The sequence below is a fragment of the Myotis davidii genome, unplaced genomic scaffold (assembly GCF_000327345.1).
Source record: "Myotis davidii unplaced genomic scaffold, ASM32734v1 scaffold629, whole genome shotgun sequence".
In the NCBI taxonomy this organism is placed as follows: Eukaryota; Metazoa; Chordata; class Mammalia; order Chiroptera; family Vespertilionidae; genus Myotis; species Myotis davidii.
In genome coordinates, this window is record NW_006300210.1 from 1,541,656 (window position 1) to 1,559,716 (window position 18,061).

The 18,061-nt window shown below is 35.8% G+C and overlaps 1 protein-coding gene across 1 annotated transcript in view; it reads right to left on the reverse strand.

Moving 5' to 3' along the window:
• The window catches only part of SLC30A9 (solute carrier family 30 (zinc transporter), member 9), a 73,186-nt gene that overhangs the window by 42,275 nt on the left and 12,850 nt on the right, over positions 1 to 18,061 (reverse strand). Inside the window, exons 3-8 of the mRNA XM_015572391.1 lie at positions 11,708 to 11,755; positions 9,127 to 9,226; positions 7,080 to 7,172; positions 6,618 to 6,700; positions 3,732 to 3,790; positions 497 to 564 (exon numbers count right to left, since the gene is read on the reverse strand). Coding sequence (XP_015427877.1) covers positions 497 to 564; positions 3,732 to 3,790; positions 6,618 to 6,700; positions 7,080 to 7,172; positions 9,127 to 9,226; positions 11,708 to 11,755 — 451 coding nt within the window. The remainder of the gene's footprint in view (positions 1 to 496; positions 565 to 3,731; positions 3,791 to 6,617; positions 6,701 to 7,079; positions 7,173 to 9,126; positions 9,227 to 11,707; positions 11,756 to 18,061) is intronic.

An 18,061-nucleotide genomic window follows, 5' to 3' on the forward strand; every position in this document is an offset into this window, starting at 1 on the left:
AAGTGGGAGAAAAATAATAATGCAGATACTCTGTGATAGCTATAACCCAAGTTGATTTAATTACTCTAAAATAACTTTGGCTATCTCAACTTTAAAAAAAAAGACTTATCAACTTCAATCAAAGTAAGAATTTTCAGATAGCAACTGTTCTTGGATCTTAACCACATCAAAAATATACACAGTACAAGCATGGGTGTGTGTGTGTGTGTGTGTATATATTATATACTGCCCTAGCCGATTTGGCTCAGTGGATAGAGCGTCGGCCTGTGGACTAGAGTCCCGGGTTTGATTCCAGTCAAGGGCACATCCTGGGTTGCTGGCTCGATCCCCAGTAGGAGGGATGCAGGAGATAGCGCATCAATGATTCTCATCATTGATGTTTTTATCTCTCTCTCCCTCTCCCTTCCTCTCTGAAACCAGTAGAAAAAACAACAAAAAGAATATATACATAAAATAATGTATGTCTATTTTAAAAGCAGTATTTTTCAGTACTTACATGCAAATGGCAACCATCACCACTTTTCCTGGCCCCTTAAGAAAAACTGATGTCATTCTGGAACGTGGCTATAAAAGAAAAACAATGTTTTATAAATCTCGAAAATTTATAGAAGCATTTTTATGCTTATAAGTGATTCTGACACACCAGAAAATATCTCCTCTATCAATAGCTCTAAACAACTAGGTTTACTTATTTAATTCAGTTCCTCCATAATTTCCTCTATAAAAAGTGGGAAGATGGAAATCTAAAGGACATCTAGGTCCTATTCCAGAACCTTATTTATTTATTTTGTTTCCTTGTAACTGACTTCCTGCCTACTTCCAGAAAGAACCCTGGCCAGTGTGGCTCAGTTGGCTGAGCATCCTCCCATCCACCAAAAGGCCACTAGTTCGAATCCCGGTCAGGGCACATATCCAGGTTTCAGGTTCACTCTCCGATAGGGGTCCAAGAGGTAGGCAACCAAAGTTTCCTATATTAATGTTTCTCTCTCTCCCTCTCCCTTCCTCTCTCTCTGAAGTCAATAAAATCATGTATTTTTTTTAAAAAACTAGAAATAGCTCTTGCCAGGTGGCTCAGCCGGCTGAGAGTCATCCCATATACCAAAGATTGCAGATTCAATTCCAAGTCAGGGCACATACCTAGGTTGCGGGTTTGATCCAGAAGGCAACTAACCGCACTCTCTCTCTCTCTCTCTCTCCCCTCCTACTTCTCTCTCTACAAATCATTAAATCCTTGGGTGAGGACTTAAAAAACACTAGGGATAAAGTGATAAAAGTATACTGAATGGAAATCAACTGTAAAATTTTTCTATTTCTTGAGCAACTTTTTAACTTTTAAGCACGGAATGACCCAAACCAACAAGTGTGCTGCTCTGATTTACCTCCTGACTAAAAACCAAAGACCTCAAGTGATAATGAAGTGTTTAATTCCAAAACAGACCAAAATAAAAGGAAATAAGTAGAGAAACATATTCAGAGAAAATATGTTTGAGTTAAATGTTCTTTAGTTGTTCTGTGAATATATACTTTCTGTGTTTTTTCTCCCGCTCTTTCCTCTCCCTAGAATGCCATCATCTTCCACTGCAGTCTATCCAGTTTTACTCATCCTCTTCCATGCCTGGCCAAGTGTCACCACCTTCAGTAAGAGGGCAAGTGTTCCTAACAGGAATATGGGAACAGTAGAGGGAAATTAAATACTAAAGTCTTATCCTATTACTACAAAAAAGGGTGTAGTAGATAGAAATTTGATTCAAAACCTAGAACACTTCAAGGCTGACAAGTACTAATCTTCAAAAGGCCTCTAGTGACACAGATTTCAGAAGTCAACAGCTACTAGTCAAATATTTGTTGAAGGTGATCCTCCGTGTGAAACAGATAGGAGGAAAGGAGTAAATCTTTCCTAGTGGCAAGTCTCACCAGCCTGTTACTCCATAGCAACATGCAGTGGCAGCGGCTGTCACAGCACAGAAGTGAAAACGCTGGTTCACAGAAGGTTCTGCCACTGAAGAGAGTCCACACTTTCAGTGCAGCACTGGAGTGCCAGAAACACAGGGCTCAGAGAGGGATAAAAATCAGTTGTGAATGTAACAAATGCAGGGAGGGAGGGAGCATTTAATCACTGGCAATTTCAAAATTTTTCAAGAAGGGAGCAATGTCTCAAATATAACTCAGAAAAAAGAAAACAACTGGCACAGTTAGCCTTTCTCCAGATATGACTTCCACGTGTTGTTGTTTTTTAAAAAATAAGTATTTTCAATTTTTTAAAAATATGTTTTTATTTATTTTAGAGAGAGAGAAAGCAAGAGGGAGAAAGAGAGGGGAAAAAATCCTACATGCCCCCTGGATCAAGCCCAAAACCCGGGCATATGCCCTGACCAGAACTGAACCGGAGACCCCTCGGTGCAAGAAATGATGCTCAACCAACTGAGCCATACCAGCCAGGGTGAATTTCACTTCTTTATAGGAGATATCTCCAAGCTAATTTTAAATGCAAAGTTGACTTTGCACATGACTATTTGGCATTTTGGCGGTGCTGGTGACTCCATTTCAGTGTGGTAGTGGAGATGAAAGCCCAACTGAAAAGGATTCAGGAGAGAATAAGAGGTGGAATAGTAAAGGCAAACTTTCTATACAGGTGCCAATATTAATTTCCTCCTAGTAGAAAGGAAAACACAGTATTCTGGCACACATATAGATAAGTTAATAACTTTGGTGATAAAAAGTGAGATACTTTTATCAGATTACATCTATTTTTGTCAATGAAATACGAAGCAAGGTCATCAGCTGAAGAATAAAGAGTGAGGCTGTAGGACATTTGGAAGGAGGAAAAGAAATTCAATAGCTATCTCAGAGTGGAAAAGGGAATACACTATGAAAATTTAGTAAGGCTGTCAAATAATATTGAGTGTCCACTAATATTATAAAGAACAATCCAAATAGATGTGTAATTTTCCCCTCCAGGGGCTGAACTTCAGTATAAGCAGAGAACTGGCAGTTTAAATGAGTAACTAGGGGGGCAGGAAGCTGGGAGTGGGGACAGGTAGAGGAGGGTATAGTAGAGATAAATAGCAATGGAAACTTGACTTGGGGTGGTGAAAACACAATACATTATACATATGATATGCTGTAGAATTATGCATCTGAAACCTGTAACTTTCTTAACCAGTGTCACCCCAATAACTGCAATAAAAATTAATTTAATTAAAAACAATAAATAAATGACTAGGACAGGGGATAAAGAAAATCAAACGTGGCCCAGCTAGTGTGGCTCAGTGGTTGAGCATCTACCTATTAACCAGGAGGTCACAGTTTGATTTCAGTTCAGGGCACATGCCCCAGTTGTGGGCACGATCTCCATAGGGGACGTGCAGGAGGCAGCTGATCAATGATTCCCGTAATTGATGTTTCTTTCTTTCTCGGAAATCAATAAAAAGATATTTTAAAAAGAGAAAAGAAAATTCAAAGTGGATATGAGAGAGCTAAATCTTGCTAAAAACCTGAGAAAATAGTTTTCTCTCTTACCTATATCTTAGGCTTACAACAGAGTCCTGAATTTAAAGAGAACTTACGTCCCAATGTTTAAAATTTTGACAGAAGCAAAAATAGATTGTAAATTACAATGTGCTCAAGAAAATCTTGAATTAGGGCCACAGATGTGCTAGTATTTCGCAATGAACTAACACTAGAATTTCACTTGCAACACCTACATATCATTATCAGAAAGATATCCTTACCTTGGTGTTTCCCAGGAAGTCTCTATATTCTCTTAATATACTTTGGTTTCTAAATAACCCTATAAGCAAAGAATTACAAAATACATTTAGCTTGTACATATTCTTATCAGTCACATTTTAGATTAACACAAGTATTCTCTTTTTTTTTTTTTTAAATATATTTTATTGATTTTTCACAGAGAGGAAGGGAGAGAGAGAGAGAGCCAGAAACATCGATGAGAGAGAAACATCGACCAGCTGCCTCCTGCACATCCCCCACGGGGGATGTGCCCGCAACCCAGGTACATGCCCTTAACCGGAATCGAACCCGGGACCTTTCAGTCCGCAGGCCGACGCTCTATCCACTGAGCCAAACCGGTTTTGGCCACAAGTATTCTCTTTACGACTATGTTACAAATGTAGGATTTGAAGTCTTTTTTCCAAAGATAATATGCAAATGGCCAACAAGCACATAAAAAGATGTTCATATCACTAGTCATCAGAGAAATGCAAATCAAAACCACAATGAAGTATCACTTCACACCCTTCAGAATGGCTACTATCCTTAAAAAATAAAAACAGAAAATAACAAATGTTGGCGAAGATGTGGAGAAACTGAAAACCTTATGTACACTGGTGGGATTGTAAAATGGTACAACTCCAATGGAAAACAATATGGAAGTTCCTAAAAAATTTAAAAAGACCATGTAATCTAGCAACCCCATTTGTAGATATATATCCAAAACAAATTAAAGCAGAGTCTCAAAGAGATATTTCCACACCTATGTTCATAGCAGCACTATTCACAATAGCCAGGAAGTAAAAGCAACCAAAATGTCCATGGATGAATGGGCAAACAAAATGTGGTATGTACATATAATGGAATATTACTCAGACTTAAAAAGGAAATCCAGACTTAAAAAGGAATCTTGAGGACACTATATGAAGTAACTCAGTCAAAAATACAAATGCTGTTCAGCCAGTGTTGCTCAGTGGTTGAGCATCCATCCATGAACCAGGAGGTGAGGGTTCAATTCCTGGTCAGGGAACATGCCCAGATTGTAGGCTCGATCCCCAGTAACGGGTGTGCAGGAAGCAGCTGATCAATGATTCTCTCTCATCATTAATGTTTCTCTCTCTCCCTCTCCCTTCCCTTCTGAAATAAAAACATATTTTTTTAAAAACACAAATGCTGTATGATTCCATTTATATGAGGTATCTTCAGTAGTCAAATTCATAGAAACAGAAAGTAGAATAGTGGCTATCAGGAGATGGGGGAGAGGAAAGGGGGAGTTCTTGTTTAACAAGTATAGTTTGTTTTGTAAGATGAAAAAGTTCTGGAAAAGAAAACTTTCTGGAGATCTGTTTTATAACAATGTGAATATACTTAACACGTCTGAACTTACACTTAAAAATTGTTAAAATGATGAATTCTATGTTGCATTTTTTTAATCACAATAAAAAAAAGGCAGGGAGAAATCTGGATTTGCAATGAGATAAAGGCAGTTTGCTAAGATGCTCTTAAAATTACCTAAAGTTAATGAGTTATTTAAGCTTGATATAAGAACCAATTGTTCACTTTTAACTCCAAGTTTAAAAATATAGGATGAAATATTTTTCTATTAGCGTGTTTCCTCAAATTTTGTTACTTTAAATATTTTCTTTAATATATGCACAAAGCTATTCATGGTATCACTATTTGAAATATCAAAAGACCAGAAACAACTTATAGGAGAATGACTGAATAAACTATGGTATACCCACCAAAATGGAATATTATAAAAGAAACAAAGAAAAGTCTCTATTTATTACTATAGAATGCTCCCCGGGACATACTCTCAAATGAAAAAAAGCAAGGGCAGAAAGTATGTTTAGTTGTCTTATGTATGAAAGGGAGGTGGTTATTTTATTATATTTTGTATGTAATATATGCATGTACCTATACTATTTTATATGTTTAAAAATAAAAAAATAACCCTAAGACTAACTTTTTAAGTGGTTACCTATGTGAGACAAAGGGTGGAAAGGTCTGGGATGGAAGCTAAATTTCTCTGAAATATTTTGTAAGATGTGACTTTGGAATCATGTAAATGCTTTATATTTATTTGATGGTTAATTTACACAAAGAAATGTCAACAATAGTTATGTCTAGGAAGAAAAATGACAGTTACTAGAAGAAATAAAAGGAGACTTCTTCACGTTTTTGTATCCTTTTTAAAATCACAGGTATGCATCACGTCATTAGTAAGTACATATATATGTAAATCAAATAATTATCTGAAATCTATTTTATATAAAGTCTATCAAGGTGGTTTTGTCACTAAACCACTGGGTTGTTAAATTCCCTAAGAGTCTTATGTACATCTAAATCTCAAGCACCATGCAGTTTCCAGTTCATAGGTGTTCGATAAATATCTGCTGATTAATTAATTAAGGTAGAAATGTGGTAGCAGAATTAACAGACTTTTCTCTAAGAAAGCACCATCTATTCTATCACTTTTAAAACAAGCATAATCTTCAAATTAGACCATTGGTTTTAATATTCATGTCTTATGGAAACCATAAATTAACTTCACTTCCTCTCATCATCTTTAAAAAGCTACAAAGAAGAAAAAAAATAGGTATTTTTTTTTATAAAATAATTGAATCCCAAGTGGATATTGCTATTTGCTACAACCAAAAGAGCCAAAGCCAAAATTATGCAACCATCAGGGAGTACATAATTACAGGCACTATTCTTACCTACCAGTTATAGGCACATCTTGTTTTACTGAACTTGGCTTTACTGTGCTTCACAAATGGTTTATTTTAGAAACTGAAGGCAACCCCCCGCCTCACCACCACCAGCAAAAATATTGCGGTGGTCTGGAAATGAACCTGCAATAGCTTTACATTGAATATACTTACTTTCTCTGTATTCTATTTCTGCTTTTTTACGCAGTTTTTTCTCTCTGGCAAGAGCTTCAGGGCTTCCCCAAACTTCCAAAGATCTATGCATGAACACGTAACCAACAATGAGCAATTTTAATGACTTTACTGTAATCATATTTAAATCTAGATGAACCATCTAAATAACATATGAGGATTTTACAGCAATACATAAGGTCCTTTAGAAAAAAATATAAAGCACTTAAGAAATTTTTCTAAACTAAATCTAAATAGTAAATTCAACAGCAAATTTTCTTATAAATTACAACATATTTTTAGTTAAGTAGTATATACTAGTAATTCCCAGAAAAATTTACAAATATAAAAAGTCTACCTTTAAAAAAATAAAATATATCCTTTTAAAAATTCTGAATCTAAGATGTGTTTCTATTAATCCCAATTTCAGCTTGTACTTTTATTCTAAAAGAACTATGTTCTTACTTTGCCTCCACATCTGATCTCAAGTATACAGTAAAGGATTCAGTATCTTCATGGGGACTTCGTTGTCTGATTTTTCGAAGTTGTTCCAGATCACTAAAGAAAGAAACATGTTAAATTTATTCAGGCAATATTCATACAGTTTATGTACTTAAAGGAATTATTAAGAGCAGATAAAAACCACTACATTGACCCTCATCTTAAAAGACTATAGATCGGCATAGCAATTAAAGATCAGTTTATAAAGATTGCACTTTGTACACAAAAACTGGTTTAGAGACAGTGAAGAAACAATTATTTTTGCCCTGGCTGAGTAACTCAATTGGTTGGAGCGTCATCCTGTGCACCAAAAAGTTTCAGCTCAATTCCCGGCCAGGGCACATACCTAGGTTGTGGGTTTGATCCCCAGTCAGGGCACAAATAGGAGGCAACCAATTGATTTGTCTGCCTCTCCCTCCCTCCCTCTAAACACATCCTTGAGTGTGGAAGGAAGGGGGGGGGAGGGGTTGCGGGGAGGGTAAAGAGAGGAGAGAGAGGAAGAAAGGGAAATATTCCTGATGTTCAATGTAGAGATTAAGTTCCTTCCTAAGTGCTTACATTTTATCTGCTATGGACGCAATGCTGCAATGTCTCATGCATAAAAAAAAAAATGTGAAAACTAGAAAGAACATGGATTAAAGTATCATCCCTTTATTTAAGAATTTAAATTTTACAGCCCTATTTGTTTACATCCAGATTAATACTAAGTGTTAGTACCATTCAAAGGTAGCAAGTCACAAAGGTTTATGTCAATTTCATGCTATTTAATAATTGTCCCTTCTCTTATATTCTAAAAAGGTTATATATTCATCAAGTGACAACTAAATAGTCATTCAATATTTGATCATTGGTGTTCCTAAGAAAATTCTGGAATGGCAATGAAAAGACCTATAAATTAAAATGTGGTGACGATGGACTATTACTAAGTTCTAGAAACTTAACCTGGAGTTTAAAAATACCAACAACCAACTATCATACATAGGTAAGACTGTGTGGACCAGCTACCAAAAGATTATTCTAGTTTCCTCTCTGTCACTGACTCACTAAATAAGCTGGGTCATCACTAACATTTTTATTATGTTTCCTGGCCTATAATGTGGAGACAGCAATACCTATCCTACTTAATTCCCAAAATTTTTGGGGAACTAAATGAAATACTCTATGTGAAACAGAATATATTTTTATAACAATGTTATAATTGATTATTATTTTATTAGTTGTATAAGTTATAAAGCAGATGTTGGATTCCCTATTTCTCGATAATATACCATAGAGAATGACCATGAGGGAGAGGGGGGAAAAAAGAGTAGATCACATCTGATAACCCTAAAAAGCCAAGAAATCTTCCATATAAATATGACTTTTCTAGGTAAACACATAAAGGGAGGGAAAATTTAAAAATATGTGACAAATATAATTTCCATAAATCTCAGTGACTGCAAGAAAATTAGTAAATAATCTTATATTGTTAATAATTCTGACACATGTGAACATAACAATAAAACTCCTATGATCTTGTGTGACACAGAGGTTTTGAAAACTTGCCTTTTTGAATTTAAGAAGCCCAGAAAGACTGAAATTGCTTATGCTGGGGCAGAATTCAATGTTGTTAACAAATAATTTTAACATTTTCTTAACTGAATAAATATATTTCTTTCTTTTTTTAATATATACTTTTTTATTGATTTCAGAGAGGAAGGGAGAGAGATAGAAACATCAATAATGAGAGAGAATCACTGATTGGCTACCTCCTGCACGTCCCCTACTGGGGGGGATTGAGCCCACAGCCCAGGCATGTGCCCTTGGCCGGAATTGAACCTGGGACCCTTAAGTCTGCAGGCTGGCACTCTATTCACTGTGCCAAACCAGCTAGGACTAAACATATTTAATTTAGGAAGAAGCTATGGGAAAGTTTCTACATGGATGGAAGGTGACAGGAAACACATTCTAAGAAATAAATGGTTATTTACATTAGATAGGTAAAACTACTCTTTAAAAATAATAACTGTACCTGGATTTAAGACAGAACTCATTTATTGCTCTGACTCCAGTGATGAAATTATTCTGAGTATACTTTGGTCCATACTCCCTCTTCTTAAGGACTGCTTTGACTAAAACCAAAAAACATAGGAAAACAAAAGTATGCACAACAAAAGTCATACTTAAAGATTAACATAAACTGAGGCTTCACTAATGAATTCCATAAAATATCAATCTTTTTCCTGATGCACTGAATGACATCAGAAAAAAATATTCTCCAAGTGCAGTTTAGAATGGAATATTTGTAGCCATCTAGGTTTTATTTCCATAGTTCATCTATAACTGATGCCAAAATGCCATAATGGACGCCTTGTATATATCACTTGTTGGTTTAAATTGTATTAACACAATTTAAATTGCTTAGGTTCTAAATGAAAATGAATTTAAGCTTCAGTTAAAAATTACTGGCTAGTTCAGTGTTTTTAAAACTGTGGAGTAAAACCAGCATTTTATAAAACATGAAAATAAGAAGCAATCAAAGAGTACTGCATAAAATTAAGAACAAGTACTTTTAGTGAACACTTTTGCTACAGTTAAATAATCTCTATATGTTTGAAAGCCACTGGACTGTTTCACATAATGCAACAAAACTGAGTAAACAAAAGGAACATTTTTATCAGTTAAAAATTATAAAGTTTATTATAGATTATAAGTAAAATACTATCTTCTATTAAATTATTTACCTATCAAGGGTCAAATGTTCATAAAAAAGCCAGACACATCAATAACATTGATCTATGTTTATAAGTCATATTATAAAGTGGACTTTTGGTCACAATATAAATAATATATGCAAATATCTAAAGAGCAAGAGAAAAACAGAAGAAACTTGTATGTTCTGTTACAAATTGTCACCTAGTCACTTCACATTCTAGTCTTACATCTATTAATTCATAAATTTTCTGTTCTACTTTCAAATTCAAAGAGCAAATTAAGACTAAAACTATGTATCACTGCAGTAGGTAAAAAGACTCTTAAAATAACACATGAACTATTAAAATCAAATGTACAAAAAATACTTAAGAACATTTCAAAAATAAAGTTCAATATAAAAATCAAAACCTTATTTGAAAAAACCAATATATAAAGAAGTTCAAGTTTCTTTTTAAATGAGTTCAAGTCTCTGAACTGCCTTTCTCCAATAACCCTCAAACTCAAAATCCAGATGAGGTCCTCTGGAGCAGAGAGGGGAATTACATCTCTCTTTTAAAAGATTAGTTGTTGTTTTTTTAATTACTTTTGTAAAATTTCTTCAAAGTAGCTAGAAATCCCTGTTGGCCTGTCCTGGCCCAGATTATTAATGATAATGACTGCTATCATAATATTAATTATTCTTAATTGTGACTGCACACTACTAGTATGTATCACCTTCAAAATTATACTACTAAAGAAATTCCATTTTTAGCACCATATTACAGAGGAGAAAACTATGACTTAGAGAAGTAAGGGTCATTGCCCAAAGCCATACAGTTGGTACATGCTGGGGCCATAAATTGAATCCAGTTTTGTCTGACTCCAAAGCCACAGTGCTCCTAATCACAGTTACTGCCTCAGTGAAACATACTGATTTGGAAATGGGAGTCATAGCTCATTATAAAGAACGGAGCTGCAATTATTCCTAGAAAAGAAAGTCAGACAAAAATGTCCAATCTCTACCTGGATTTGAAAAAGTTGAAGCTGAAAGGTGTTGACCTCTTGTTTTGTTCTTTAATCACCTTACTTTTCTAAAATGATAAAGTAATTGATAATTTTTATTTGCTATTACTCTTTTCCTTGGGCTTTTGAAAAAAACAATTACCACAAAATTTGTGACCAAAATGCAAAGTAAACTTCAGTAGAAAATTAGCTTATAAATCAGATACTAAATCCTTATGGTCAATAACCCTAACCCTAGTCCTCACTTATATAATAGAGGCCTGGTTGCACAAAAATTCGTGCATGGGTAGGTTCCTTAGGCCTGGCCACGATCAGGGCCGATCTGGAGCTTCCAGCTGCCGGCCAGGGCCTCCCTTCCTTCCATGACGCCCCCTGGTGGTCAGTGCACGTCATAGCGAGTGAGCAAACTCCCGATCTCCTGGTTGACCTCCCAAGGGGACACTTTGCATATTAGCCTTTTATATATATAGAAGAAGATATAAAAGCCTGAGCGAACTTTCAACCAGTAGCTATTACGTGCACTGACCACTAGGGGACAGACACTCAATGCACAGGCATGAAAACATGGAACAGACTGATTAATCTCAGAAGGAAGAGGGAAGTGGGGAGGACGGGAAGAGATTAACCAAAGATCTTATATGCATACTAGAGATCTGGTGCACAGATTCGTGCACCAATGGGGTCCCCCAGCCTGGCATGCGGGGATTGGGCCGAAACCGGCAGTCCAACATTCCCCAAGGGGTCCTGGATTGCAAGAGGGCGCAAGCCAGGCCGAGGGACCCCACGGGTGCACTGGGCCTCTAGTGATGAAATAACTATAAAGACCTCTATATAAACTAATTTTATATATTTAATTCAAAACATCATAACAAAAAATAGGATTAAAATATATTTACCTCTTACTTGGAGAGGTTCTTGCTTAGTATGTGGACCTTTGAGTTCTGCTGTAAAGTTTCAAAAAATTTACATTAAGCAGTGGCTTGCATACAAACCTATAAATTTATGAGCTAATAATCTGGCAATGTGTTAAAAAGATAATATATCATAGACAAGTTAGATTTATCCTAGGAATGTTAAGAGTAGTTAAATGTTAACAGATTCAAGGAGAAAAACAACAGAATCATTTCAGGAGGTAAAGAAAAAGCATTTAATAAAATTCAACACCCAAGCAAGTTTACAAACCCTTTCTGAAAATTAGGACAAAAAGAAATTTCCTTAAAGGGTAAAACAAACCTAAACATTGTATTCAATGGTGAAACTTTAGATGCATTCCTTTAAAATAAGGAACAAAACAAGGACAGGCGCACTGTTGATTCTTCTACTTAAAACTGTCCTGGAAATATTATTCAATGAAGAATGAAGCCCTGACTGGTTTGGCTCAGTGAATAAAGCGTCAGCCTGCGGACTCAAGGGTCCCAGGTTCGATTCCGGTCAAGGGCATGTACCTTGGTTGCGGGCACATCCCCAGTGGGGAGTGTGTAGGAAGCAGCTGAATCGATGTTTCTCTCTCATCGATGTTTCTAACTCTCTATTCCTCTCCTTCTCCCTTCCTCTCTGTAAAAAAGTCAATAAAATATATATATTTTTAAAAAGAATGAAGTAGTTGCTAAAACTACTGTATAATCACCCCCCCCAAAAAAAAATTTTAAAAAGTAAATTGGAATCCACCTCACATCATCAACAACCAATTCCAGGTAGATTAATGACTTTAATGTTACAATATTTACATGCCTAACAAAACAATAAAGCCTATTTTTATGGTAGAGTTAGATTTCTTAACAAGGTATAAACAATACAAGGAAAAATTGATAAATTCTGCTTAGAATTCAGAACATCTGTTCATCAAAAGATCCCATTTAAAAAAGAAAGAAAAGCCTCAGACTGAGACGATATTTCCAACAATTCAAATCAACAAATGATAAGTATCAAGACTATTTAAGAATTCCTCCAGATCAATAAAAGACAATTCACTAGAAAAAAAAAGGCAGAAGACAAAAACAAAATTGAACAGAAAAACATTTATATATTGCAATATGATCCTTCTTATATTTTTTAATTTGGCAATTTGCAATGTTACTCTGAATAGGCTATATCCTTTCCCTCTTCCTCATGCTTCAGGGCTCAGAGCTCAGTCTGTTCTGAACGAGATATCAGACTGGCAGTTAGAATTCCTACCACTCAATCAAGTCTCCAAGCCAGCAAATGGCAGTTTTCAGTTCCCTGTTCCCTCTTACCACACTGCCCTACTTCCGCCTCCAGCAAGACACAGCCTTGGGTAACAAGTAGAAGAGACTATTTTCAGCCTCCTGCATAAGGATAGGTGCATAAGTTCAAACAGTGAGTCTGCCTCTAGTACCTCACTATGAATGTAGCACCTGCAAATCCATTACCCCAAACAAGCCAAACTCCTTCCTGGTTGCAAGTGCCTACTTACCAACACAGAGTTTGGCATTTTCTGTTCCATTTCTTGGACATAAGCATGTCTTTTTTTTAATCCAACTGTTCCTTCAATTTTCTCTTTTTACATTTTATCTATGACTCCAATGAGTGAGAAGTGAAACAGGTACCAAAGCATCTGTTTACAATGCCATCTTGATCAGAATTTCTGATTTATCTTCTTTCATGGCTTTTATGGATAAATTAAGTATCAATAGACTAGACACTAACAAAGGTAAAACTCCCTTTAAAATAAAAGTAAAAAATCTTTTATGTAACTTTCAGTATATGTCTTGATTATTTTCAGTGAAAGCCACTGATCAAATGACTTAAAATAGTATATTTGTTATGTTTTGATAACCAAAACATTTACAGAAAATTCCAAAAGGCTTTTAAAATATATATATATTTTTTTATTGCTTTCAGAGAGGCATTTACAGAGAGGAAGGGAGAGGGATAGAGAAACATCAAAATTGAGAGAGAATCATTGATTGGCTGCCTCCTGCACACCCAAACTGGGGATTGAGCCTACAACCTGAGCATGTGCCCTTGATCGGAATCGAGCCTGGCACCCTTCAGTCCACAACCAATGCAATGCTCTATTCACTGAGCCAAATCAGCTAGGGCATCCAAAAGGCTTTAACTATTCACCAAATCCTAAGTAGGTTACAATAGCATATTGATAAATTAAAATAGGCTTCAAAACACTTCTACTTAATAACTATAGCTTCTAACATTTGACATTTAACAGTTAAATGATTATTATGATTTTATTATTGTCTACCTTCGCAGCAAGCAAATTCTAAAGCATCTTTTTAGAATTTATATATCAATTTCTTAAATTTTTCCTTTGGTGAACAAAGAGTAGGGCAAAGAAAAGTGAATGGGGTGGTGGAATAATGAACTTCCAACACTCACCTAATATCTGAACAACTGAAATCTACTGTCAAACATTTCACTAGCCCTCCTTTCCACAATGATCAAAGTCATTCAACCAAACACAGAAAATAAGGTCCTCTAAGAATTCTGGATATAATTCTCACTACAGACTGTCTAGATGTCACTAATTATGTAGTGTTAAGAATTACAAACAAGAAATGCTAGCAAATGGCTCAAAAATAGGTATTGATACCTATTTTGCACACTGCCATCTTAATAAACTTACATGTATCACTGGAGCAGAATCTTTATGATTTCATAAATAACCAGACATTTCATGCATGAATATTTCTAGACATTTTGTTTTAAGCTCAAGTCCTGGCTGTTTGCCACACATCTGCTGTCATTAGCAAAATTAAAACTAATTTTACTAAAATTTAAAACATCTGAATGCTCCTTAAAAACTTAAGGATTCCTTAGCAAATCTCTGCCTCTTAATGAGCTGTGCCTGACTGTATCATGCGATTTGAATTATTCAAAAGTCAATCTCAAACTCTAAAATATACAAATTATCTTTCAATCAAGCAATTACTTGCTGTCTACCTGATGGCTAACAAAATCTAATCTGGCCTAAGCTAATTCTGAAATATTGAGCCCAAAATAAAACCATCACAAACTATTTCTAATATAAGAAAATAAACTAACATTTTTATTTCAGTCAGTGTAGAAGAAAGAAACTACTCATAGATTTCAATTTCAAGCATTTTGTATAGAGATACCAACATTAAGTATTTTTTGCCTGAGTCTAAGTTCACCGCAGAAGAGCTTTATAACATAATCTACCCTTAATTATATTATTTCATCCCTTGTTTCTTCTTCCATTTTGATGATCTAATAAATAGGCTTTCTGGAACTTAAGGACTCAGTACACTCTCTATTCCTTCATCCTTTAATATCAAAATTCTCAATCAATATTTATCCCAGCAGTTCTCCATCACCACAAGAAAAAGAAAAGAAATCGCTAAAATTGCACAGTAAGCCTAAAGGGAGTGTAAGACTTAGGGAAAAGGAAGAAAAAAAAAGACATCATTACATGAATACATGTTTCTCAATTAATCTGTAAAACCTTCCCCTGTGAAAGACATTCAAAAGGGAAAGATGGCCCTGAAAGGTTTCTCTTCAAACGTTCTCTTCTCCTGACAGTGTACTCTCCTTAGATTTTCTCCTACCTCTCTGGGCTGCTCCTCCTAATAATTCTTTGCAAGCTCCTCTTCTTCCATTTGCCCCTACTCATTGGGGGTTTTGTACTGAAAGATTTTTAGCTCATTTCAAACACTCTCTCTACACTATATCAAACATACCAATGACTTCAGTCACCACCTAGGAATAGCTAACACCTCCTAAATCTGTATCTCCACGCTAGAATTCTACACATTCATTTATTTACAAACATTTATTAAACCCCTACTATATGCAAACCACTGCTCTACACTCTGAGGTTGCTGCTGTCATTAGGCTTGCAAACAAGTGGAAAGTAAATAAATATTGAAAATACTAGTCAGTAATGAGTACAATTTAAGAGAGAATTAAAAGTAAGATAATATTAAAGACTGACTAGGTGGCTACTTTAGATTGAGTGATAAAGAATGATGTGCAGAGATGCCGTTTCAACTCCAGGGTAATGACCAGCAGAGGTCAGCCAGGTGAAATACACTTTGGAAAGAGAAAGCAACTAGAGCAAAGCCCTATAAATAAGAAAAAGCTTGGTTTCCTAAAAACCAAAAGGAGATGGTTTGACTGAAACATAATAAGAAAGTCAGAGTGGAAGCAGGGAGCCCAGGGAAACGGTTATTGCAGTAATCCAGTCAAGAGATGATGATGTCTCACAGTGGACTAGACCAGGTACAGCTTGTTTTATTGTGCCTTGCTTTATTGCACTTCACAGATAATGAGTTTTCATCAACATGAACAAAAAGATTATAATTCACTGCAGGCTCAGATGATGCTTAACATTTTTTAGCAATAAAGTATTTTTTAATTAAGGTGCAAACCTTTTTTAGGCATAATACCATTGTACACTTAATAGACTACATATAGTGTACACATATGTTTTATATGCACTGAGAAACCGAAGTTTATAACTCACTTTACTGTAGTATTTGCTTTATTGCAGTGGTCTGGACTGACCCCACAATATCTCTGAGGATTGTCTGTAGTATACCCAACTGCCTACTAGATATCTGTTAAGATGTCTCAGAGACACCTACAATTTAGATGACCAAAATTAAATCATCTTCTCAAAATACACTCCATCTAGCTTTGGTATTGCTAATTTTAGAAACCAATGAAATCACTACACAACTGCCCAATGCAGTAACCAGGCACTGACCTTTACTTGACTCCTTCCTTCATTCCCCCAAATTCAATCACCAAGCCCTAATTATACACCTCCTAAATCTCCTGAGTTTATCTACTCCTTTAAAAGAATCATTGCCATTAGCCTGGTCTAGATCCTTATTTGTATTACTGCCTCCTTTGCAATCTGTTTTCCAGTCTGCAACTAGTTATCATTCTAAAACCTTAAATCTGGTCAATTATTTCCTCTACTAAAAATACACCAATAGAGTCCCATTGCCTACAAAGTCCAAGCTCCTGAACAAAACCCTGGTCTGACTACTCTGTTTACCTCTTGAGTTACATCCCTTGGATTTTTCAAAACTACCAACCCCAACACCAGGATCCTCTGCTCCAGTGATGGCGAACCTGTGCCACCTCTGACACGCAAACTCATTTTTTTGGTTGATTTTTCTTTGTTAAATGGCATTTAAATATCAAAAATATAAGTCTTGCCCTGACCGGTTTGGCTCAGTGGATAAAGCATCGGCCTGCGGACTGAAGGGTCCGGGGTTTGATTCCGGTCAAGGGCATGTACCTTGGTTGCGAGTGCATCCCCAGTAGGGGGTGTGCAGGGGGCAGCTGATTGATGTTTCTCTCTCATCGATGCTTCTAGCTCTCTATCACTCTCCCTTCCTCTCTGTAAAAAATCAATAAAATATATTTAAAATATATATATGTCTTTGTTTTACTATGGTTGCAAATATCAAAAAATTTCTATATGTGACACAGCACCAGAGTTAAGTTAGAGTTTTTCAAAATGCTGGCACGCCGAGCTCAAAAGGTTCGCCATCACTGCTACTCACTACTTCAATCACACTGTATTACTTGTAAATTTTACCTTCTTTTTCCACTGCTCATCACATCAATACCTAATTAGATATCATTCAGTTCCCTAATTAGATATTTCCTTATGGGAAACCTTTCCTAACCACTTTCTAGTAAGCTCAGGGGCCCTTCCCAGTATGTTCCTGCAGCACACAGTATTTCTCCTATCTCAGGACTTACTATACAGTATTATATTTCTTTGCTTAATTTTCTGTTTTAGCAATAGACTATAAACTTAAAGAGTCATTCTCACTTGCTGCCATATGAAAAGTACTCAATAAATACTTCTTGAATAAAATAATAAAAACGTGAATAAAGGACTTCTTTTTAATGCTGCACAGCAAACTAGACAGCCTGAACAAAATCTTTTCAAATGCAGTGCTAAAGTAGCAAAAAGTTTTCTTAAGAGGGCAAAACAAAGGAAAAGCTGGGCTTCTATAGAATAAGTGAGCACACCAAAGCCAGTTTTTGCCTTAGTGATTTCTGTTGAGCTTCTACAGAACTTCATGGCTACAAGGGGCATGGGAGACCAGAGAAGACTATTTCTGCTCAAGATGGAGACACTCAGAAAAAAAGTGTCTGCTAACAGAAAATACTCAGGAAAAAAGCCACACACCTGGTATAACCGTGAATTAAAAATAATACACACAGAAGGGAACAACAGGGAAGCATGCCTGCCTCTACTTTGCTGTTAATAGCGGGGGGTGAGGGGG